Raw genomic sequence first — 25,288 nt, forward strand, 5'->3', positions numbered from 1 at the left:
TGATCTCCTTTTAGTAAAGATCTGTTCTCGCACACTTACCTGGGCAAATGATACCCTGGGGGTGCTCAAAAAAAAGTAAGCCAGAGCTTAACCTATCAAAACAATAGATCGTAGTCTCCTCATGTTCACCTAGCACCACTCCTACCGGTCAGCAGCGACCAGTTATTGCTGCAAAGTGAAGGTCTTACTGCCACGAGCAGAGTTTCACCAGGAAGGCTGATGATGGGAGGAAGGTCAAGGCTAGGAAGTCTCTTCAAGAAGTCAGTTTAGGAACAAGGCTTGTAGCTGAGGTTCTGCCCATGTCAGGATGGCACTTAATTTCCCAGGTATGCTTCAGAGGTTCCAAACCTTCATTAGAACAGACTGAACTGTTAAACTGTTGTTGACAAGTTATCAATAAGGACACTGAGGCAGAGGCAGCTGGCAGGAGTGGCTTGATCTTTGCCAGTCAAATAATTTGCCCATCAAGCTGCTTTACAAAGCAACATTTAAAAATCCACATCTACTCCATGAGCAACCAAAATATTCATTAGAATTCGTGGAAAAACATCCTATCCATTACATAACAATTGATTCTATGCTGAGGGGGAGGGGAGGAAGAAAACTGGAAAAACATTCCTTCACAGATGTCATTAAAAAGGATAGATTTTGATATATTTGCATAATCCACAGACTCATTAAGCTCTAGGAATGGTCAGAAATTAAGCAGAAAGGAGAACAATGAAAGTTGCGTCTCTCTGAATAGCAAAGCCATTGGTGACAGAGTTAACAGCTTGAATACTGGCAGCTTGTCTCACAGTCAAGGAAGTATTTTAGGCAATCAGCGAACAATCATATTGCATGAAATAAGTGCAAGTACTGACAGAATATTCCTGGGGTTTGCAATCAAAATTATTCTCTTCCAGTTTATTAGGAAAGAGGTTCAGACCAGAAGGTAGATGCCAGGTTTGTAGAACCCCAAAGATGCAGGTGATCCAGGCAGAGAACAAGAAGGAATCTGCCACCCACTGTTGTAATGGCTTTCAGAGCTAATGCAGCTCCAATACCCTTTAAAAATAATAAAGTAAAGATCATCATAGCATACATTCTGCAGAACCAAATTTAAACATTTCTGCAGATGCTAAAATAGCATGCAAGATCAACCTTTATCATGCTATGATTCACTGGGAATAAAATCCTCCATAAAGAAAAACAGAGTAGGGGGAAAACAGCAATAACCAAGGGAAAGGAGCAAGTATTCACTTCTGCATCCTTCAGAAGTGATAGAGGAGAGTGTTAAGATGAGGGGCATCAAAACAGTTAAGCAGTCCCTTTTTCCAATGGTATCAAAGCACATACCTCGTGGGCTGACATGTACGAAAACTGATCTCAAAAGAAACTGCATCATGTGTCTTGTACTTAGTCATCATTCAGTCCAGATTATTTTGTGTTAAACAGATTTCAGAAAAAAACAGTTTGGGCACGGGGAAGTTTTTTTTGAGGCATTAATCCTAATAAGTAGGGATAATGTCAGACTACTTTCAACAAAAGCACAGCTGTTTTGAGTCAAAATTATCTCTGACATCAATGGAACAATAAGGGAAATGAAGGCTAGAGTCAAGCAAAAGGTAACACAGTGAAATGCCTAATTTTATCTAGAAGGCACAAAGAAGCTGGTCATATTATGAGGTATTTTGTCTAGTTACAACACTAGTTAAGAGAAAAATAAAAGGAGAAGAGTGCAGGACTAGTAGTCAAAGTTAAGGACTGGAGGAAGGGTGAAACAGCCTTTACAAAAAAAAGACTATTCTGAAAAAATATATACTTTGAAGATTATGTAGTGTCTTTGTACTGCATGCCTTTTGAGAAACACTAGTTGAACGATGCTTTTTTTTTTTGCTTAGTATGAAAATAGCAAGCAAAAAGCATATATTGATTATTTATGCTCCGTTGGAAGTTAAAGCCCAGGACACAGATTAGGTTCTGCATTGCAGGCTAAACCAGCTTCTAAAAACAGAACAGGGTGAAGGGAAGGGGAGAGTATCAAACCCTTCAGAGATTGTGTTCAGATGGAGGTAAGTTGGTCACATCTGGAACATCTTCATGAACCCATCACAGTTTTGGGAAGTTAAAACTGAGGATAGAAGCTATTATTGTACTTCTGTTCCATCTTCTATAATGGAAGTAAAAATTGATCTGCTGATGATATATGTGACCACTATTATTTGTCATCTCCTGTCCCATGGATAATAATTTCATGCATACTCTAATTTACAGAAGGTACTTTTAAACTCAACTGAAGTCAACACTTGCAAGGCTTCCAGTTTATTAGAATGGATAGGGCACCAATTTTGAGGTGTCTCTTTCAAAAACTATGTACATCACAGGTCTGCAAGATCCTGACTGCAGGGCCTGCTAGAGTAGCCTTGCTGTGTGATCTTGACAAGTCAAATGCCTGTGCATCTCACCCATTCCAAATTAGTGCACAGAACTTATTCTAGCTCTCAAGCTCTGCGGGATCTCAGTTACCAACTTCATATTTAACAATTAAGAAAGAAAGACAGCGAGAGGAAAGGCAGCACATTATAGGCATGCACAGCAGCTCAGGCCGGCATGTCAAAGAGCTGACAGACTGCAAACTTGTTTACCACAAGCAGTAAAGATTCAAGTTAGGTACTTACTTGCAATTCTACTAAGCATCTTATGGTTTTCCTCTGACATTTTCACATATATCACTTGATTGTTAAACTGTCCAATCCCATGAAATGTCATAATGAGGTCTTCACCTTGCAAAATGGCTTCAACTTTAGCCTTGCTTTGCTTCAGTGCCAGAACAGCCCTTCAAAAATAAAATAAACTCTGAAAGAAGGTTATTTTACTATTACACCTGGAAATATTGTTACATTTTTAATATCAGATTAAAATGATTTTGGCAATTCTGCAAAACTATACAAGGTGCAACAAACACACTATATTCCAGTGCTAATGCTTTTGTAACAATTAGCAGATGTGCAGACACTTAAAATAAACTGTCTTTTAACCTCAATCTTAGTTTATACATTAGAAGTGAGTTTTGCTAGAAAAGTGAATGTTTATGTCATTAACATTCCAGAAATGGCTATGTGAATATAGTGTTGCTAAGCAGTCAAAGGGATAAACATTGAACTTATGTTCATCATGAAATTTAAACCTTTATCATTGCAATTTTCAGCTGGTTCACTAGCTTTATTCTTAAACCAATGTAAATCCATTCTCCCAGCTGAAGTACATCAAACATTTGTCTCCATTATATTTTGTTATTCAAGGACAGTTAACAAAATAACCAACTCTTATGTTGAGAGCTCTAGGTTCCATTTTAACAGAGTTAAGATGTGCACCTTGCTTTGCACAGAAGCATCACCAAAAACTAAGTTACCTAATGATATAATACTTCAACTATTTTGTTTAAAGATTCAAAAAAATATAACTAATAATCTTCCAAAAACAAATACCACTTTCAGTAACTGAATATTCACTAAGGTGTCACAAGTACACCTGTCTACCTTGGTGTCACTGGAAAAGGGATTCTGTCAGACTTCAAGCCCGGGGTCTGAGCAGAAGCCTTCTAATAATGCCTACACCTGTAACAAAACACTGTGCAACTAAGGACCACAAGAACCCGTCCACGGGTTGCTGTGGTTCCTGTAGCTATATTTACATTTTCTTTAGCATAAAACCTAAAAAGTTTTGACTACCTTGCTTCATTATTTAAAATAAAATCTGTTTTTACATTATCCAAAAAGAAAACCAGCACTATAATCCACATGGCACAAATTCTGTGCCCTTATCCTCTTAGGAAAGTATTTCATTCATACAAAGGCTATTTTAGCCTACAGAAGTCAATATTATAACTTGAATACAGTAGTGAAGACTGGTCATTAGTTAATTATAACATGGGACCTGCTGCTTCTTGAACCTCCTGTGGACTGTGCAGATGAAGATTTGATGAGGACAGCACTGAAGATGGAAAGGGGATGAGTTTTCTGCAGAGGATCTTGCTTTTTCCACCTTAATAACAAGCAGGGATAACTTATCACTTAATAACATTATGTCTAAAATACCATTAATCGCTGTTAGAGATCTCATGGCACAAGTTCTTCAAGATGCCTTCCTCTCATTGCAAGGGGCTAAGCATGCTGTTTCAGCAGTGTAATAGGCTTGAGAAGTGCTTGGCTTAACAACTAAGGCGGTCCTTCACACCACAGCACAGAGCAGTAGCCACTGAACTGGAGCCTATTTAGTAGAGCTCTGCAGTTACATAGAAGATAAAGGATGAAAAAAGTTTTTGGCAAGTAAGATCTGCTTTTCATTAGGTATGCCCATTATTTTTTTATATTACAGACACACATCCACTCTTAAGTTCATTAACACTACTTAGCTCCACTCACCTCTCCAACTGATTGATTCCTATTTTCACTGCTGCTCTCCACTAGCTTTCTATCCTCTTGGATGACAGCCTGCCCAGTCAGCAGCACTGCCAGGGATTTTTATTGCCATATTGCTGTACATGGTGACTTTCTCACACATGCTCTTCAGCCCATATAAAGGTTCTCCTACCTCTCCCCTCAGGCCCTCCAAAAAAAAGCTTTGAATGAACAATAATGCAGGTCATTTTATAATAAGGCACATACAAATTTGTCACATGTATCTGCATCTTGGTCCTGTTTAGCCAACTCTACCTGTATGGGCAGAAATTTTTAAAAAACACTTGTACAGAAAAATACACAAGTTCCTTCCAGCAAGACATTCTGCTTTATGTCCAGGCAGATCCTGTGTCTTACCTGCACAATGTTGAGGCCTTATTCTATTTTGCCATTCCCTTGCTAATGTGTGCCAAGGCCCCTGGAGAAAGCGTTACTCTGAGCAGATTCCCACCTCTACCTTGCAATACCTTCCCAGATGCCTAAGGGCTCCCTTCGCTGCCTCCTTGCGCCAGAGACTTGTTTCCCTGTGTAGTACCATAGAAGAAGAACAACATATTGGCTATTGGCTTTTCTTGTGCATCCACTCCAACAGCTTTAGCCTTCCTCACCACAGGGTTGCCTTCTGAAGTCATCTTTCACTATCCCCATCATAACTCACGGGACCCTACTGAGAGCCCCCAGCTTTAAGTAGGCAAGAGCACAGCTTGGAAAGGAACTAGTAAGACTTTTGTTTTACTTAATGCAAGGTGTCCTATCAGCTAATGTTTTCCAGCTGATACAAGCATGGCTGATCTGAAAAGCTGTGTTTTCTCGATGAATGTAGCTTTCTGAGTCGATTTATGATAAGAACAGTAATAATACCTTTCAGACATGCTGCCTTCTCCCCCACCCCACGACAGATGGGCAGAATTTCAACCTCTGAAACATCCCATTTAGCTCTTGTAAAGAGATCTCCTTACCATGTATCAAGAGCAAAACAGAAACTGATCAGAAAATTATGAGAGGAAAACTGTGGGTAAGCCCTACTGAAAGTTGTTACTCACCACAGAAGTAAGGTTTTCAAATTTACAGTGAAGTTAGCTGCACTTAAATTTTGCAGAATTCTTACTTTTTTACTTCTTCTTCTGTTGCCAGGTGAGCCACTATTATAGTGAGGTGCATAGTTTGAACAGGAAGAAAAGCTCTCAGTAAATCAGGCTCTTTTGTGAATACAAGCTCTTGGACATCTTCAATTCTGTCCAAAATCTGCAATGCAGTAAACAGGAGACAGGGAAATAAAGCTTCATTGCGGGGTGCCCAGGTGTTGCAGGAAAAATTCAGAAAGCTACAGCATCTCACACAAAAAATGCAGTTTCCAGTTTGAATCAAACAGCAACCCCCCCCCCCCAAATCTATCACATTACTTCTATGTTTCTATTTCAAATTAGTGTTTTTTTTTTTTTAAACAGATTGATTGATCTGTTTTCCCTTTCAAAGCCTACAGGCTAAATTCATTGCTCTCATGTGAGTCAGCACCCCAGATCTTAAACTAGGTCTGAATCTGACCCTAAGCATGTTTGAATAAAGCTCACAACACTGTAAATATTAATGTGATCTTCATGCAGTAGTCAGTTGTTAATAGACTGTGGAAATTGAATAGCATTTCCATAATTAATCTTATGCCATTTTCTGATTACAAGTTTGATCACAGATTAAACTGATGTCTCTTCCCAAAAGGAAACTAACAGCGAAGAAAGATCAACTCAGTAAACATGTTCTTGTCCAAGTACATATTTTCTAGAGCTGCATGGCCAATTTCTAGCTCTTCTGGGTCCATTTGTGCTTTTTCCCAATTAGCTCCAAGAGCTGGTTACAAAGAAAAAGAATTTTTAAAATAATCTGTTAAGGCTGAGAAACAAGTCACAGGAAGAAGGTGGGATGGAGAAAAATTCAAACACTCCAGGACTAAGCATTTGGTGGAAGCCCTTGTTACAGCCAAGGTGTTTATAGACTTTCAGATTATTTCAGTGAGCCAGTGCTGACTTACATACCTAGATGCTTACACATGTTTGAGCACTGCTTTATTCTTACATAGGTTGAAACAGCTGGGTCAATATATTTTTGTTTTGCAATCTTTCTACATAAAGCCTTGGCAGTCATTGTGCAGTCCAGCTAATAGTATCACAACCTAAATGGCAGAAGAGATTAGTATAACAAGTTTCTGGTAAGTGTCAGGATAAAGACAGATACAATTAAAGGAATCCATTTGAAGATTAAAACAGCGAACTCCTTCAATTCAGATGCTTACAGTACATTTCTCACTATGTTAAAATCATCATTGAAATGACCCTTAAATTAAAGCATTTCTTACTGTGACAGGCGCAATTTATTATGGCCTGCTTCTTGCAGGTTAGTATGGCCTGTACTTCTGCCTAGATCATGAAAACAGACCAGGAGTCAAGACATCAAGTTTTCTGATCACACAACCTAAAAATCTTTGCTTCAGCAGAATAGGTTGAGTATTGACCCAATTCCACAAGTCAGCCTCACACTCCTCCTCCGTCCCCCACTCTGAGAACACTCTTGAAAGAAGATCATTTGAGACTCAGGTTGAGGCTCAGACAACTGGGAAACCAAGTCTGAGTCTTGAGTCAAATTCCTTCGTGTAGATACCTGACCGTTGCAGAACCGTTCTCATGTGTTTTCTTGCCTTTTTTTTTTTCCTGTGTCAGACAGTAAGCTTCATAGAAGTGCCTTCAGAGCTTCCTGCCTCTTTTATGGACCCAGTCTAACCTATCCCTAAATCTGAGTTCAGAGGTGTTTTGGTGGATCAGTTTGTAGCATTTCCCTATAATATTATGCTTTTAATGGGGGTGCTGTGTTAGGTTTTTTTTTTTGTTTGTTTGGTTTTTTTTTTTTTTGGTAGTGGGGGACAGGAAAGAAATACTGGTAATAGAGTATCAAAAATTTGAGGCTACAGAACTCCTAGATCCACCCCAACCCATTACTGAAGCTGTCATCTTGCCTCCTGAAGCCCTACATGACAAAGGGAAAAGGACTACTGCAACTACCAGGACTAAAACAGGATTTTACTATTGTCTCATTGAAAAGCAGGAAAATGGAGATAGCCCTGGGCCCTATCACCTCCAGATCTCTTAAAAAAAATTATTTAAGGGAAACTGCTTCTACCCAGAAGACTTATAACATCTTTAAATCCCTTCCACAGGGGGACTACAAGAACTGCAGTACACCAGTGAAGCATGTGATGTGATATCTTCCTTTTGTAGCGTCAAAACCTCTTCTTTATAGACAAAAGTATCTGAAATTGTTGAAAAATATTACATCTGCACATATACATTTTATACACCCTCCACGTACACACATACCAGGCATGTGTACAGGGAACAGTGTCTTTACCCTTCAGTGTTTCCCCTCATACAGACCTTTACCCAAGGCCATCAATCACTGCTACCTTTAACAGTAGTACTTGAAAGCATGAAACAGGAATATGTTGGGCAGAGCAGCCAGCCAGGGACAGAGCTGCCAGATTACCACAGCTGGTGCAAGACCAGGGAGATCTGGAAGAGCAGAACAGAGAGAAGAAAAGCAGAAGAAAGGGAAGAATATTCATAGAGTTGTATAAGATGTGGTCACAGGCCACATATTAGGACACTCAAATCTCATTAAAATAGCAGAATAAGTTAGGCACTCGTGTCCCCTCAAGCTATTCCATGATCTCATTCCTCAGTTGGCAGGAAATTTTCTAGTTTCCAGCCTAGATTTATTCTTTGCCCACTACATACCCATTTGTTCCTCTGCCAGCATTGTCTTCCAGCTTACACAGTTATTTTCCCTTCCTGGCATTTATCTTCCTGATGTGCTCTGCACTTTTGTTCACCTCTCAAAAGCCAGTCATATGTAGGAATCACTGAAAGTTATATGGGGCCATCCTCCAGATAACCTTCAGCGATTATTCCACTCAAGACAAAGCCAGAGCAAATAATTGCCTACCAAGAGGAAGGCACCTTTGACATCTCCCTCAAACACATACGTAAAGGTTTCTAATCTTTCTTAAGGTAAAAACAAAAAAAATCAAAAGCCTGCCAAAGCAAGCTACTGTACTACAGCTTCTTCCCACATTGGAAAAAAAAGATGTATAACAGATACAGTCATCCTACTTAATTATTGCCTTTCAGTGTTGTAAATACAGTTGTTCCAAATACTGCATGGAAGCCTAAGCTAGGGAAAAAAGCAATCAATTTATACGCTGCAAGAAATAATATCAGTTTGGTTCACTGGAAAAAGAACCATAAACTAAGAGAAGCTGTTAGCCAAGAGATATACGTAAAAAAAATCTGAATGTTAACTCATATGGATGTGGTGAAAATGTTTTGTAGGAAAAGTTACCAAGGTGCATATATGTTATAAATATTAATAACTCACACTAATTATCTCAGTTCTGCTCATGCTAGCTGGGATGCAACAGTTAATGATTCAAATCGAGACTTCCCTCTGCCTGCTTCTGCCAGGTGGGATAGCCTCTTTCTTGTATTTCCATCCCAAAGCTTCTCTTCGTTTCCTGTGCACACACAGTGTGGGGTCAAGAAGGCTTAGCCCAGGCAGGGCTGCAGAGAGTGCAGTGGATGCTGGTACAGAGCACGAGAGCTGTCTGCTTTTGTACACTAAACAAATAATGTGACATTACCATCAACAAGTCACAGCTCTCTATAGGAGACTGAATGGCAGAGGAATTCCCAGTAAAGTACCAACAGTACTGCTTCAGGAATGTAGCACTGTTTGCCTTTCAGAAGGCTATGTGAGCTTCAAGACTTGTACCAGCTGAGTGGGAATAAGTAGCTCAAGGTGAGGCAATGTCTTTTCCCTTACATTACAGGGAAAAAATATGCATGGAGTTATGCAGAAGTTACAGGCTTCAAACCAGTCATACATAACCAGTTAAAAAGCAAGGTGTGCAGTCTGTCTCCAGCTTTCACATCATCTTTGGAATTTACTTCCATGAATCATAAAACAGCGTCTGAAGTATCCAAGTCCTACAACGCTAGCGTGACATATTTTAGAAATGTCTTCTGTGGTAATTGGAATGCTTTAGGGCACTCACGAAGCCTCTAGAAATATTTTTCTCTATCTGGATTTCTGCCATTTGCTTCTGTTTAACAGTGTGGAGTTGAAAATCTGTTGCTTTTTCATGGAACTCACAGAATATAGCATACCTGGGTGAAGAATGAGCATGCAGACACTACACATGGATCCCTGGAATTAACTGTCTACCTAAGATGTCAGGATAAGTTTGTGGGTAAAAGAGAAGAAAATAGAACAACACCCCTTTTTCTCTTCTGTAGGAGAGAAGCAAGTTCTCATCCTCCATTGTGAACCTCAGGGGAGAAGGAGATAAACAAGTTCCAGTTTCTACTGCACTAAATATAAATGTAAGCATACAAGAATGGACAACACAAGGTGGTGAAAGCCATTGCTTTCTTTTAGAAAACTATTATAGACTAGAAGATACTATTGCAGAGACACATCCAATCAGACCTTATGAAAAGAACAATGTCAATCCTCAAAGTAATATTTAGCCACTTCAGGCAGAGGAGCAAAATTTGATCGTTCTAAGCTTATTAACAAGCTTGAAAACAAAGGCAACTTTTTTCCCCCCCTTCTTAAAAAAGTTCTGTCTAAAACAAAAGCCTTAAAGTACCTGATCATCTGTGATTGGTACAGAGACAAAGTAATTTGGAGTTTCTCGTGGGCGTTTCTTAGGCACTTCTTGCTCCAGGTCTTCCTGTTGCTCTTCAACCAACCCCTTGAACCCTTCTTGGATGTGGACATCACTTTGGTCCTGTTTCATCTCTGTATCTCTTTGACCTTCCTGTTGTGGTGACAGGTCTGCTTTTAACTTTTCCTGCTCTTGGCTCTGGTCCTGCAGCTGCTCTTCTGTCACCATCCTATCCAGGCCTGCTTGGTCTTCAACCCGCATCTCCTGCGGTTCTGTCACTTCTGCTCTTTCCCCGTTTTGGCTCTGTTCTTGTTGGGGTTTTATCACCTCTTCTTCTTGATCCTGCTTTTGATTCCAAGCCCCCTGTGGCACCAGCTCCATCTCAGCCAGTTCTCTCTCACCTTCAGATCTTGCCATCGAATCTCCCTGGTTTTGTTTTTGAATCAGCTGCTCTCCATTCTCTAATACTTCCTCACCTTGGTCCTGGACACAGGTCACTTCTTCTGGTTCACAGCCCGAGTGCATCTGCACAGTGACCTTGATGCCAGCCATTCGCTGTCCCTGGACCTGTGGCTGTACCTGCACAGTGACTTGTGGGAGAGCTGGTCCTCGGCCCCTCTGCTGTAACTGCACTTGCACGGTCACCTCCGGCATCTCCCACCTTGGGCTCAGCTTCTGAGGCTGCACTTGCACTGTCACCTCTGGGGCCTCCCACCCCTGGCTCAGCTTCTGAGGCCTCACCTTCACTGTCACCTCTGGGGCCTCCCACCCATCATCCATTTGCTGTGGTTCCATGTTTGGGACCGTACCTCCTTGGGCTGTCTGCCTCTGGACATGCACAGGGTCCAGCCCCTGGGGTTGCTGACCATAGACCAACCTCTGTGGATGTGCTGCTGGGAGATGGCCTCCTCCTTGGCCCAGCTGTACTGGTAAACACACTTGCTGAGATCCGTCTGGACTGCCATACACCTGAGCCTGGTCCTGGACCATTTCTTGATGTCTATGCCTGCACAACTCTCTTTTTACCACCTTCATCCCACAATGCCAAAGCTTCCTCCTCCCAAGCTGGGGCTTCACCAAGATCTTCCTCTTTCTTTGGGGTTTGCAGTTTTTTTTTAAAGGAACTAGAAAACAAACAAAAACAGTCCAGCAGCTAACAAAAGAAAAAGTGGCTTAGAGTTGTCCAGTCTGGATTCAGGTCTGCAGAATGTGAGACTCACTACAAGAAACTCCAACTATGACAAATAGCTCACATCCCCCTCCCCCAACACACACACAAAAAAAGGAAAAAAAACTGAAGAGCCCACTTCTGGATTGAGCTGCTATCTCTAAACAGTGTTCTCTGAGTAGCTACTGTATTGCTGTCTTGACTTCTGCCCTGTTTAGGTTTCACAGACTAAGGTAGGAGTATGCTATTTCATAGTGCACAGTGGTCTAGAAACACAAGCCTTGTCAAGGGATTGCAAAAAGTTTATCTGAAGGAAGTTACCTACAGAAACACGGATTAAGAGAATAAACTGCAAGAAATCCTCAGAAATTGAGTATCCCAAATCAAGTTTGCCCATGAAGCTTTGGTCTCCTCTAAGTGCAACGTTACCAAATCTAGTCAGACCAGTACACACTGCTTTTTCTTCCCCTTCTAAGTGCATATTAGCATTGTTAGTACCCAACCCTTTGTCATATCTTTTCTCTTAAGAGCTCCCATTCATCTTATACCATTTCCCTCTCCATTACAGAGAAGTTACACAGCTTCTCTCATCCACAATGTTTAGATACAAGGAAAGACACAAAGACCAAAGAGATTTTCTGCTACTTGTTTCAGTGACCAACTCCATAGAAGCTCAAAAAAAAAACAAGAACATTTATTCATCAATGAGTGCTGCAATGCAGGTGGTCTTCAGATGGCTGCTGCACTGAGCAGAAGTGCCACCTTAGGCAAATAAATTACAACCTTCCTCAACTTCAAAACTGTACAAGTCACAGCAACACTGAGGTTTTCCCCAAAGCTACAAAAATGTAGGCAGATATTTTTCCACAAGTCTGCTCTCCAAGATGACCAAAAGTGTTTGTTCAAAGCTTACAGGAAAACCAGAAACCCCACACCCACAAAGCCCACATCCATGAAAAATTAAAAATTAAATAAGCAACACCTGAAAAACATCACACACTAGCTAAATATTTAAATATTAGGCAACCCAAGCCACAGGTATTATGACTCTCCCTATTTGAAGAAAAAAACAAAAAACATTGTGGTGGGCTAGAAGTGAGAAGATAAATAAGCTCACCCTGAATCCTTATGAATACCATTATACTTCCTCTCAAGAATCCAGATGTGGGGGAGCTGTTCTACAAAAAGGACTAGTTTTAGAAAAGAGATCTGAATGCTTGCATATATGTCATGTGCAATTTCACTAATCAAGTATCTCCATTTCTTGTGTTCAATTATGCTTTAAGAAGTTTGTTGACTGTATGTCAAATCCAACGCCTTACGAGACTAATGTTTTTTTTTTTTTACGCAAGAGAGAAAATGATTATGGAAACAGAAGGATCCTACCTCTGGAGAGGAAACATTGCGGTCATAAAATGATTATAAAATCAGCTATTAACCATGATATTTGTGTCTGTGCTTCAACAGAAGATTTTGTCCTTCTGGAAGAGTGTTTAATCAAGGACATGTCAAGTCCCTGATCAGCTAGTAGATGATCCTTAATGAAAGACAAACTACCATAGTACTCCATCATGAAATATTAAATTTACTTTCAAATACCTCCCTGACATCAACTTTGATAGAGGGAAGCTCTGCCATTGCTGTCATGTTTTCACTGTCCAAGTAAGAAACTGGAAGAAAAGAATAATACTGAAGTCTTCCAGACAGTCCCTTCCAACCACTACACTGCTGTAGAACATCTGTATATATTTAGAGTACTTGCAATGGGATAGCAGCTGCTGAGGGAAGCTGCACTGTTACACTCCCCTGCCTTCAGTCAAGCTTCTTGAGAAGCCAAACCACCTTTTTTTCTTTCAGAAGTCACCACAAAAATTAAGTCTCAAAGCTATGTAAAATCTCAATAGTTCAGTCAGATTCAGAGAACGTACCATCTAATTTCTTCCCAAACAAGCATTCAGATGCACTCAGAACAATCAAATAGTGTTTAATATATATTAACAACAGAATTCATGCCCCTAGAACTTCATAAGTACTGTGGAAGTCTCTCTTATTCGATAAATGCAGCTGAGGCATAATATAACAGGTTTAGATGAGCCCTTATTTGTAATCAGCATAAGTTTGTATGTGGAAATTTATTAAAACTTACCAGCCTGTTAAAACAGGTTACAAGCTACTATAGTGGTGGATTTTTAATGTGTTACTCTTTCTCCTCCTGATTTCCCTCCCTTCCGCCATGCCAACACTGAACAAGCATATTAGCTCTGCAGATTGCCACAAATGGAACGAAAACACCCAGGACAAACATAAAAGGAGTGAGTAGGCAGAAGCTTCAGCTTCCTTTACAGTGTAATGGACAGTTTTTATGTTCGTCATTACATAATATCAGAATAGTCTTGTCAACGCTACGGTTTTGTTCTATACTATTTTGCTCTTAAGCCTTTATGTTTCATATGCACACATCTGCAGAATTTTCTGTAGACATCCTCACCATCTAAGAAGAATTTGAGCAGCAACAGCTACCCAGCCATCCCTACATTATTTACATGATCACAGAGTCCTTACAGACATTGTGTGGTTGTCACCAAGCCTAGAATTAAGGATTCATGAAGCAGGAGGGTGTCAGGGAAGTTAAGGCCTTATATTAGCATCAGCCAGCATGCCATGCCATCCCACAGTATGCAAGAAGTATAGGGGAAGATGTGGAAAATATCATGGCAAATGTGTATCACACACATCCCCTAACATCTCCAAACATCTTTCAAGATGATTTTTCTTCCTCTAAGCAGAGCCTGAACTCCTCAGAGTCTGATGAAGGAGGACATTCAAGGACATCTTGGTCCTTCAAGCACTTCAGCACCTATGTTTAAAACAAACAAAAAACAATATTGCTGTAGATCTTGAGTGCTAGCAACATCCCCAAGGTCTCTGAGCTTCCCCTAACTCCCCTGCAGACCCTGCAAGTGGCAACACCAAACAGTTGCCCTCCCCTGTGACAGGCTCCAGTGAGATAGGTGGTTGTGAGCCAAGTGCCGAAAACTCTGAAGTCTATACAAAAAATAAAGATCCTGCCCCTGTAGTACTCAAAAGCTCTGAAATATGCTCATAGGAACACCTAAATAAAGCTGGAAGACCACCCAACCACATCAAAATATTTCAACTGCGGACAACTATTTTAAATACTCCCCCCACACACCACCGTCAGCCTTTAACAGACATACACCTGCATCCCAACAAGCACCACTGAAACAGCAAATGTGCAAGCTCCAAAAGAAGCTCCCTCCACCCCAAGTCCCATGCCCAAAGTCTGGAAACAATTATTGTGTTCCTAACTGGTGCCACCCTTGATCACAGGGATCCAGAAACATCTGGAAGAAAAACTGACCTGTCCCACACAGCTGCAGACAATATCTCAAACACCTCAGCCTATCCTCTGTTGCTTCTTGCCTCTTCAAGTTTAGAGAAATCAGATGTTCAACGTAGTTGACAATACATAATTAAACTCCACTGCTCTAAGCTTTAATTCATCCAGTATGAAACAATTCCCCTTGGCACAGCAGATTGCATTGCCAGTGTTAAAATACCATACAATACAGAAATCCTAGAAGCCACGAAATGTTTTCTTCTACTCAGAAACAAAGTTCCTGCGCTCCAGGGAGATGTCACTGGAAACTGCTGAGTGTGTACCTTCCCTTCTCCCACCCCCACAAAAAAAATGTTTCTTGAGGCCTTACTTTTGGCCCCAAGTCCTTCCCCTTGCTACTCAACCACAGCAGAGCAGGATGAAGATACAGCACAACAGTGAGGGGCAAAGATTGTAACCCATGTCATAAGAGGCTGCTTAGGCAGATTTGCCAACCTCTCATGTCCTACCCATAATCCAAATGACTGTCTGAGGCCTCAGAGCACTCCCCACATTGTTCTTCCCTACAAATCTGTCTGTTTACTGAAAAAATCTGATATCCATAAGGCAGAAGGCATCTGGAACAACCAGACCCAGGTACAGCATGAAAGCGAGTGTCTAAATTTGTTGCTAGCTACATGCACCTAGAACATCTAACTCACCCAGCCTTGACAGAAGACAGTAGTTATAAAAGTCACTTTCCCCAACGCACAACATATGTGTGGTCATGGGGCCCTGTTTCCCCCCGCCCTCCCCAAGTAACTGCATGCTTTGCTAAGTGGAAGCCTCAGATATACGCCTGTAAAATTTAGATGCCATTTCAGTATTCATCTCTCCCATTATTAAGTAGAAGAGAAAGCAGCTGGTCAAGGAACTTGCCATAAAATCTCCTAGAAAGAGTGTTTTTTATGAAATTGTATCACCTGTCATCACACTATGCCACAGAGTCTGTTCATTTTATTCCATATCAATTAAATCTAAATTAAGTGAAAGAGAAGAAGCTGAGTTCATTGGGATTGAGTTTCTTATCCTTACCAGTTATTGCACTTTATACATTATCAAAGTATGAAACTTTGTCACAGTTGACAAAATACTAGCAAAAGGAACTAAGAAACCAAGTTTAAATACAATAAAAAAGTAGTCCGTACAATATGACTATCTATAGAGCTTGTTTCCACTGAAGCTTATTTTATCCCATCTCATCTCACCTTTTGGTAGATGTCATACAAAGGGAGAAGGAAAGGTGACATGGCCACAGCGAATAGAGGGCCCCAGTTAAATAACACCACACAGAGTAGAGAGTGTGAGCAAAAATCTCCATGATCCCAGGTCCGCATGTAGGGTTTCTTCATGTTCTAAACCCAACTCAGAGCATGGAATGTTTTCATCTGTTGCCTACTTTGTGCGTAGCATTAATCTGTTAATCAAGAGGGATTGATATTCTTGATATTTTAAGTTATTAGCTTCATTTCCCCCATATAAAAGTGGTAAAGTCAGTCAACTTACATGTCTCCAAATACAGTATCAGTTTTGAGAGACATCTCAGTTGTTACTTGGACTACTAGTCACACAAGAGTAGTAGGACATTCTAAGTTTATTTAACAGAAGGCCCCTGATTTCTTACCAAGAAAAGAAATTACAGGGTTTGTTCACCTACAAAGGTGAAAACAAGGAAAATGCATAGACAAGGAAAATAGTAGAGGTGAAAATAAGAAAAGCAGCAACTATGAACTGAACAATATTTATACTTGCTGGAAAAACATTTGAGTGATACACCCACCATTCATAGAGGCAATATGCACCTTACAAAGACACTTTTTCCTTAGTGGCTTATTACAATTCAACACATTATCAGACCACACTGAATGGATTGTTCCCAGAGTACAGATGAAGGATAAGAAAGGCTTGACTTGTATTTAGTGAATCATCATTAACATACGTGTATGTGGGTAAAGTTTCAGCCTTAAGCATGCAGTATGTGTATACCAGCGACCAGTGCCTCAATGACCACCACTATGTAGCTGAGAAGGAAAATAACCACTCCACTTCAGAGAAATGGTATTTGCTAGCTTTTAAACAATGGTGTGTAGATTGCTTTATTATCCATTGCTTAGCCACTTTAATTAGAAAAAAGTTAGATATGCAAGATAAACCATTTTCCCTTGTATAATACACACTCCCGTGTGAATTGTAATGATTACACACTGTATTAAAAAGGTTTTTGCAGAAGTTTCTTTACACTGAATGAAACCGTATAACGATTATGCCATATTCCCATTTCAGCAAAACTGACACACTCATAAAAACAGTGTCCCAGTCATTGCTTTTCTCTATCAAGATCTCTGAGCAGCCATTAAACAGTGATCATCTTTGATGCTGTACTGATCTTTAATGTATAACAGAAACAGAAATTCTACACCTTCTCATCTGGTTTAAATTGTAATTCCCCATGCCCCAAGTGAAGTAAAGTTTGGTTAAGGTGTAATTCTTTTTGCCATGTTATTCTGCATTTCTGACTGCATCTCTGTACTCCCTAGAATGAAACAAGGGTCTTACCCAAGATTAATTTAATGTTATTTGCATAAAATAATCAGTTAGCACACGCTTGAGCTTACTTTGATTTTAGCAGGCATATCATTTATGCAAACAAAACTCATTCTTTAGAAAGGTAAGATTCAATCAATTCTGCTACATGAAAAACTAAAATATCAGGATCAAAGTAATAATTAAAAAAGGATGCAGTTACACAAAATCAGTTACTCAACAGCAAGCCTTGCAGGGATGTCCCGATTTCTTTACCCCTTCACAAGGGGTGCCCCTAAGCGCTCACTAAACAGTCAGGTAGGACCTCTAAGCACACAGCTACTTTGGGAACCCCCTCCACCCCCAAGCTGATAAGCAAGATTTCTTTTATGCCTGGACACCACCTGCCACCAGCTCAGAAAGACCCAGTGCTGCTGTGTCCATCTCCAATTGGCACCAGAATTTCAGCATCCATGAAACAACTTTCCCACCACCAAGCCAGCTCCAGATGGGATGGATACCTCCTCCTTCCTCCTAAGGAGCTTCTGTCTTCATTACAAAAGCCATGCAAAGTTCAGGAGTAACGCTGCCAGCTTTACACCACAGCCTATACTTGTGGATTTGAGACAGCAGTCCAGACACTGCCCTGTTACTTTATTACAGACAAAGTCTCTTTGCACTTCAAATTCAGTCATCTCAGCAGTATTTCACAAGCCAGGATACTACCCCAGGTGTTTTCTTTCCAGCTGTCAATGAAGGAGGTAATCTCTAATCAGAAATATAGTTCATCACAGCATCTTTACTTATGATGGTCTCTAGCAGTAACCAACCATAACGATCATCTGCAATCTAAAAAATTTATTCAGTAAACTAACGGCTTTTAAGTACCTCATCCACATAGAAAACGAAATATAAATTATTTGCTCCTTAAAAAAAATATTTTCCAAGAACACAGCAATATTTGGAAGCTTTCCTCATAAGCGATTTAGTACCCAAACCCTGGAGAGAGAGAAAATACAATATCTGAACAACTAAGCTTTCACTACAAGTTTTAACATGCATACTTCCAAACTCAGCATAAACATCCAGGCCTCTTGCTGTCGTGTCCTGAGCTTATGCCTGTAGCCTTACTAATCAGCTAATTAGACAAACACAGTTTGAGTAATAAGAGTGAAAGTACTCAGGCTACCACGTTTTTTAAGCTAGACGTGCACATGGCAGAACACAGACAAAAGAAGGCAATTTCTCAAGTCCACTGAACAATAATCTTATTTGCTTTCACTTACCTGGAAACTAATCAAACTGCACCTACTTTGCAGGGTACACTTTAAAAAGACTTTTTACTCTTTTTTTTAAAAAAAATCAGTTGCTATACTAATTGCCCGAAAGACACAGTAATGGTCACTATTTTTGACATCATACTTTATACATAGTGTCTGTTTTGCACATACTGTACCACCATGAGGAAAGTAACCGGAAAATTAATTATGCAAAATTCAAGTGGTTATGTGAGGAAACTATACTTTTTGTATTTACACAATAATTTTAAGTCAGTAGGTTAAGTATTTCTTTGCAAAGAGAACCCTATTAAACATGCTTTTGTTCTGTATCAGGGCATTAGAAACAGTATTTTCTATCCTTCAGTTGAAGCAATATAACAGTCTGTACCTAACAGAGTGAGCCTGAATATTTTTCAATAATGTTTAATAATCTGTAATTTACATACCTCCTTGGGAATATGTTAGCCATGAATAATAAAAACAATCTTGAGTATTGGTGTATGTAAACAAAATGAACCATTGAGTTGCAACTTGGATGGTTCTTTCGCCATGTAAAGAAAAGCTTCTGCAGAGTCACACTCTTGTTGCAGCTCATCCTGCACCGAGGGACTGCAGCCCTGTTCAGATAGGAAAGCTAATGCTTTTCTTCCCAGCCTCCCTACCTGTGACTCAAAGGAGAGGCCAATAAAATGAATGCATATGTATGGTGCAAGAAAATGCTGGTTCAATAAGCAGCTCACATTATGCATGCCTTCTGTTAGAGCAACACCAGTCCTCCTTCCAGAGATGATATAAAAGCATCTGAGCAGGGGGATGGAAACTATGATGTAAGAGGCAGCTAGTGGAAAGACATATGGAGGTAGAGAAATAAGAAAGATATCAGCGCTTGGCAAGTCTCCTCTTGCATTTCACATTCATATGCTCGCCACATTTAGACACAAGGACTGTATCTAACACTCGAACACCAGAATAGGGTGGGTTTCCTGTGCACCCCCCAACTCTCCAAAGAGAGACATGCTATTGCAGACCAGCCCAGTACAGAACAAGAAATCTTCCTATGTAAATTAATAATGCTGCATCGGTAATCTGCATTTTGGATTAAAGCCAGGAATAGTGACAATACACTGGACCACTGTGAAATTTTAGCACTTTACTATTATACAACTTTGCAAGTATGAACTGGCAACTGCTGTTCAATTTATACATTACTTTTCTGTCCTGTGAACATATAGTAGGGGAAAATAAACAGAGTAAAAAGTGTTTGTGATTCTTGACTTGAAAGTAATTTGCTTCTCAAATTGAAGAATTGTTATTGGTTATAAATAAAATTAAGTTATCCCTGAAGCTCTTTTCTCTATTCACTGCAGATGAAGCCCATTAATTTTCCCTTATGCTTTTTTTTTCCCCTGTTTCATTTTTCTTTAGGACACATTTCTACCTGCATTACTGCAGTATGTCCAACAGAGAGAGTCAAGAACTACTGCTCTTATCCCACTGAGTGCACGTTGTAACATGTTTGTGTCATACTCTCCTTATTATGATGTTTGTATCCTTTTGTCTGAGGGCAAAAAAAAAAAAGCTATTCCCTTCACTAACAACAAAAGTGTTAAGAACAACCTACTCCCAGTTATCATGACTAAAGCTGTTGCTTAGACTGCAAGTTTAATAAAAATAAAACATCTATATTACCTTCTTTGTTTTCCACTGTTAGCAGGACGCATTGGGGTGGGGTGGGGAATGGTCCCTCAGTGTACACAGGGAAGAAGCAACCAAAGCATCTGCAACAACTTTCTTGACATGGGTTAGTAAGGGATCTTGTGACAGGTTGGGGGGGGAAGGTTACCTCCAATCACCTCCTGGCAAGTTGTCACAAAGGAAATTAAGGTTTATTACATAAATCCAGTGTGGTACTACAGAACTTTTTATTAAAGGACTTAATACAGAGTTATAGATTATAGAACACACCTAAATCAACTGTAATTTTGGACATCTCATTTCTGTATTTAGATACCCAATTTACCAATATTCAGAAGCAGCAGATGACATTGAATATCAGGCTTTTCTCCTCCTTGCTCCTCAATGTTTATAAAAACATCACACTGGAACATCTCACATTATGGATATCAGTGATGATGAATTCCCAAATGAGACATCTAACAAGTGTCCCCTCATTGCAACTTATTAAGGACAAGGTCCTGAACATGGGCTGGGGCAATCCCAAGCACAAATACATGCTGGGTGGAGAGTGGATTGAGAGCAGCCCCGAGGAGAAGGATCTGCGGGTGATGACAAGCTCAACCTGAGCTGGCAGTGTGTGCTTGCAGCCCAGAATGCCAGCCTGTATTCTGGGCTATATCAAAAGATGTGTGGCCAGCAGGTCGAGGGATATTATTCTCCACCTCTGCTTTGCTGTCGTGAGGCCCCACCTGGAGCACTGCATTCACCTCTGGGACCCTCAACATAAGAAGGACATGGACGTATTAGAACGAGTCCAGAGGAGTGCCACAAGGATGATCAAAGTGATGGAACACCCCTCTTACTAAGGCAGGCTGAGAGAGCTCAGGTTGTTCAGCATGGAGGAGAGAAGGCTCTGGGAAGACCTGATAGCAGCCTTCCAGTACTTAAAGGGGGCCTACAGGAAAGCTGGGGAGGATATCTTTGTAAAGAAGTGTAGTGGTAGGACAAAGGGTAACAGCTTCAAACTAAAAGAGGGGATATTTAGATTAGGTATTTGGAGGAAGTTCTCTGCTCTGAGGGTGATGAGGCACTGGCCCAGAGAAGCTGTGGATGTCCCATCCCTGGAAGTGCTCAAAGCCAGGCTAGATGGGGCTTTGGGCAACCTGGTCTGGTGGGAGGTGTCCCTGCCCATGGCAGGGGGGCTGGAGCTAGGTGAGCTGTAAGGTTCCTTCAAACCCAAACCATTCTGTGATTCTCTTACCTAAGCTGGTGTCTAATTATCAACTATAATGTTTTGAGAGCTGTCTGTTTGCTACAGTTCTAGACATAAGCATAACTAAACTACTCATCAGGAAGATATTAAAGCATATTACTGCCAATACTTGAGTAAAACAGGGACAGATTGAACAAGGATCAAAATATATCAGTGTAGTTAGTCTTCAAAGACAATTCTGAAAGACAATACATCTTATCCATGAAGGAAATCTTGCTTTGATAGAGTCCTCCTGGGGAGGATTAACAGCTTATTACATATCATGCAAGAAAAAAATCATACATGCTGTGGCTCATGCAGCATGACAGAAGTATTGTGGATACTTACTGCCCTAAAAAAACACAGCCATGGCACAAACACCTTGGAAACACTTTTGTTTTCTTTGACTGAAGTTCTCAGGTGCACTCAAATGGCAGGTCAGATGAGTGGAGGCTTTTTTCATAGGTCAGCCACCTCTACCTCAATATATGATGCTACATATATGAAGTTCAATGCACAAGAGGATAGTGGAAGTGTTGAAGAAAAGGAAATTTACAAACTAGATAATATACTCTATGGAACAAAAAATAAGTACTTTTGAAGTGGCAAGCATGTTTCTGTAGAAATTCTAACAAGGATATTACTCAGAAACATGCACATGAAAAGAAAATATTACTTAATGCTACAACACGAGCAATTACTACATATTTGTAGAATATACGTTCAGCATATGTATACATTCATACTTTCTCTACAGAGTGCTTTGAGTTTTGCTCAGTCACTGAAAAGAGAAATGACACTATATTCTTAATTAACTGCTCAAAAGAACCATAAAAATGTTACAAAAGTTAGTTTGTCTTTACTATGGATTTTTAAGAAGCAGTAATTCACCTTTCTATATGAAGAAGTAGAGAGAGACCACATAAAGCTATAAATACTATTAATTGCAGAGTGAGGTATAATGTCATTAGAAGTTATGGAAACCGTCCCATCTTCTTTATTCCTTTTGTTTCTGACAATCAAGTTTAAGAGAAAGGGTAATTGAACCTTTCCATCCTGGAACCATCCTGGAGTGGATTAAGTCTTTACTAAGAAAGAACTAACATTGATTACTTGTAAGAACTACAGTTATAGAGCTGCCTTAGAAGCATGGAATAATCCCAAAACCTCAGAAGTCAAGCTCTGAATGAACAAGGAACTGCATCACCAGAATAGAGGAGACAAAAGCATATGATCAGTAGCTTCAGAAGCAATTCAAATAGATCAAGACATCAACTGTACTTGCTCTATTTAAATTCATGAGAACATATTTAGAAAAACGGAAGAGAGCTGCAGGAATATAAATCTGTTTGAATTAAGTCTTACAGAAAACTTATCTTTTTAGAGTCTGTTCAACATCTCAACAGTCTGACACCATTATGTGCAACATCAGTATGAGAAATACAGAAACTACAAACCTAAAAAGGTTAGGATGAAGGAGCCCTCCTCCTATGAAGGAGCCCTAAAAAATGTTATGGGTTGGGAGATTGTCCTTTTCCAGAACTGAGAACATGGCAACAGGAGTTTTAAGTTACAGATTGTATGCATAGACACACACACTGTTTGGATGCATATGTATACACATACATTTATATAACCTAAACATTAATTTTACTCATACAGGCTGTTGATATGTATCTACAGTATAAACTGGTTCATTTATACTGCGGAGGTCCTTTACATCCCATATTCATGTTTCTTTCAGAAATAAAAAGATCGCAAAAGAAATTAAAGACACCCTTGCAGAGACCAGCAAAGACTTATTCCTGTTAGCAGGCTGCAGAGGTCCCACCACTCCACTCTGCAGGACCAGATCAGAACAAGCAACTTCAGACCATTTCACCACTCTTCACATCCCCTTTTCGGCTTTCCAGATTAAGACATCTCCCAGGACCATGCTCTTACTTAAACAGTCATTAAACCTAAGGAAAGTCACAGCAGACTTACTGCACAGTCAAGTGAGAAAGAGGCAGATTGGATGAAAGACTTATTCCATAGTTACCTATGGAGACATTATCCAGTTATAGGTAGGAGTTACCTAAGGAGACATATCCAGACGGGCTCTTGGGGGCAGCAAGGCAGAACAAACAGCTAGAGATCAGTGAGGGACAAAGGCAAAGAGATCTCATTATATCTTACCCAAACAGCACTCCTCCATCCAGCAGCAATACTGTTAATCCACAAGACTTCACTCTGGAGGTGATGAAATGCTCTCACAGCTACAGGCTACCTTCCCCTGAGACATGCTATAAAGTACTCTGGGGGCAAGGTAGACCTGCATTACCAGTACTCATTACACTTCTTGGGCAAACAAGACAGGAGATTTACACTTCAAAGCTACTGATCTGGCATTTCTCCAATAAATACCAAGTTCAACTTGAAGTTGTTATCAAGATCAGATGTTAACCCTGAAGAACAACCTTAAAGCTGAGAAAAGCTTTTTCTTTTTTCCCCCCTCCTATGGAAAGTATCATGAGAGCAAATGCTAAAGCATAAACAAAAATAACACACACAAGTTACAAACAAGGAGGCTTTTGCCATTAACTATTCCCAGTGAAGGTTGTATGTTAGTTCTATAGCCAGTTGGTGACAACATTAGATTTAGGTTATAATTCAAGCTTCCAGTCTTTGAAGGCCTGTTAAAGACAACATCAAGATAACCCAGCATATTAAATAGCACTATCTTGAACAGTCAAGTTTCTAGAAACATTCATTAACTTTGTGTTTAAAGCCAATTTACTACAAGAACAGACATTAGCAAAAGAGAAGAAAAATATTTTCTATGATCATCTCCCCCTCCCCACTGGGAAAACATATCTATATTCAACTCAAATACACAGGTTCTGCCCCTCTTAAGTTCTCCAATCACTTTAGCTTTAGAAGGAGACAGTCAAAATATTGAGAACAGGATTTAAAACAGGAAAGTTATAAACAATTCATAATCTAGAGTCATAGCAGACTGCAGCTCCTGCTAGGTATGACAGTACTACAATACATTTTATACCTCAAGGAACGCATCCTTCAGGTCAATTCCCCTTAAAAGGGGAACATTATCATAAGGCATAACAAAGAACAATAATAAAAAGCCACAATGCAAATACACTGAGCAATTAAGGTTTCTGTCAATAATTGATTCATTTTACTCTCAATAATATCATATTAGTTCAGACCACACCATTTTCATTCTCCTCTTTCATAATCCGCAATGTCCTATTGCCCTTAACCATTTCTCAAATAAATTAGAAAGAGGCTTGCCATTTCTCTGGGTGAAGCGGGTTTGCATAATCAGCTGCAGATCTTTAAAAAAGTATTTAGCCAAGTTATGAAGTAAAAATTAACCAACTACTTATTTATCTGCTTGTTACTAGACACTTACATGTGAATCCTCTAAGATAGAGGAAACATCTTCGCTTGCAATGCCTACAAGGTACCTTTTTTTCAAATCTTTTAATAAAACTTAAGCTACCTATACAGAGAATTAACTTCCTGACTTGGATTTTTATATGAAGGCCAATTCACATGACTGAGCCTTTCACATGAATGTGAACTATCTGCACTTGTGGTGAATAAAGTGGTCATTCAGGAGAAAAAAAAATGAGGTTGAGCTACTGCAAGTTAAAGCTTATCTGATAAACTGGTAAGGCAGCAGGACAAACACTGATACAGGTGAATCACCAAATATTTCCTCAAAAGATTGACTGCTTCAGCCTGTTTTCTTACTCAGAACACCTGAGGCTCTGGGATACTCTCAGGCAAGTGTTAATGAATAAATGCCTACGGCTGGTTGTGACCTA

At 39.9% G+C, this 25,288-nt stretch overlaps 1 protein-coding gene across 3 annotated transcripts in view; it reads right to left on the bottom strand.

Annotated features, from left to right (window-relative positions):
* LOC308190480 (uncharacterized protein) overlaps positions 1 to 25,007 on the bottom strand; it is a 34,191-nt gene extending 9,184 nt beyond the window's left edge. For 2 of the 3 annotated variants that reach the window (XM_080581956.1, XM_080581955.1), the window contains exons 1-4: positions 23,634 to 23,667; positions 10,138 to 11,279; positions 5,551 to 5,687; positions 2,661 to 2,818 (exon numbers count right to left, since the gene is read on the bottom strand). In XM_080581956.1, the coding sequence (XP_080438082.1) occupies positions 2,661 to 2,818; positions 5,551 to 5,687; positions 10,138 to 11,279; positions 23,634 to 23,652 (1,456 nt within the window). In that variant the 5' untranslated portion in view covers positions 23,653 to 23,667. Of the gene's footprint in view, positions 1 to 2,660; positions 2,819 to 5,550; positions 5,688 to 10,137; positions 11,280 to 23,633; positions 23,668 to 24,870 lie in introns of those variants that run through there. The other variant, XM_080581957.1, reaches the window with a different exon arrangement.
* Between the last annotated feature and the right edge of the window lie 281 nt (positions 25,008 to 25,288).

Source organism: Anser brachyrhynchus (assembly GCF_964034855.1).
Source record: "Anser brachyrhynchus genome assembly, chromosome: 2".
NCBI classification, from domain to species: Eukaryota; Metazoa; Chordata; class Aves; order Anseriformes; family Anatidae; genus Anser; species Anser brachyrhynchus.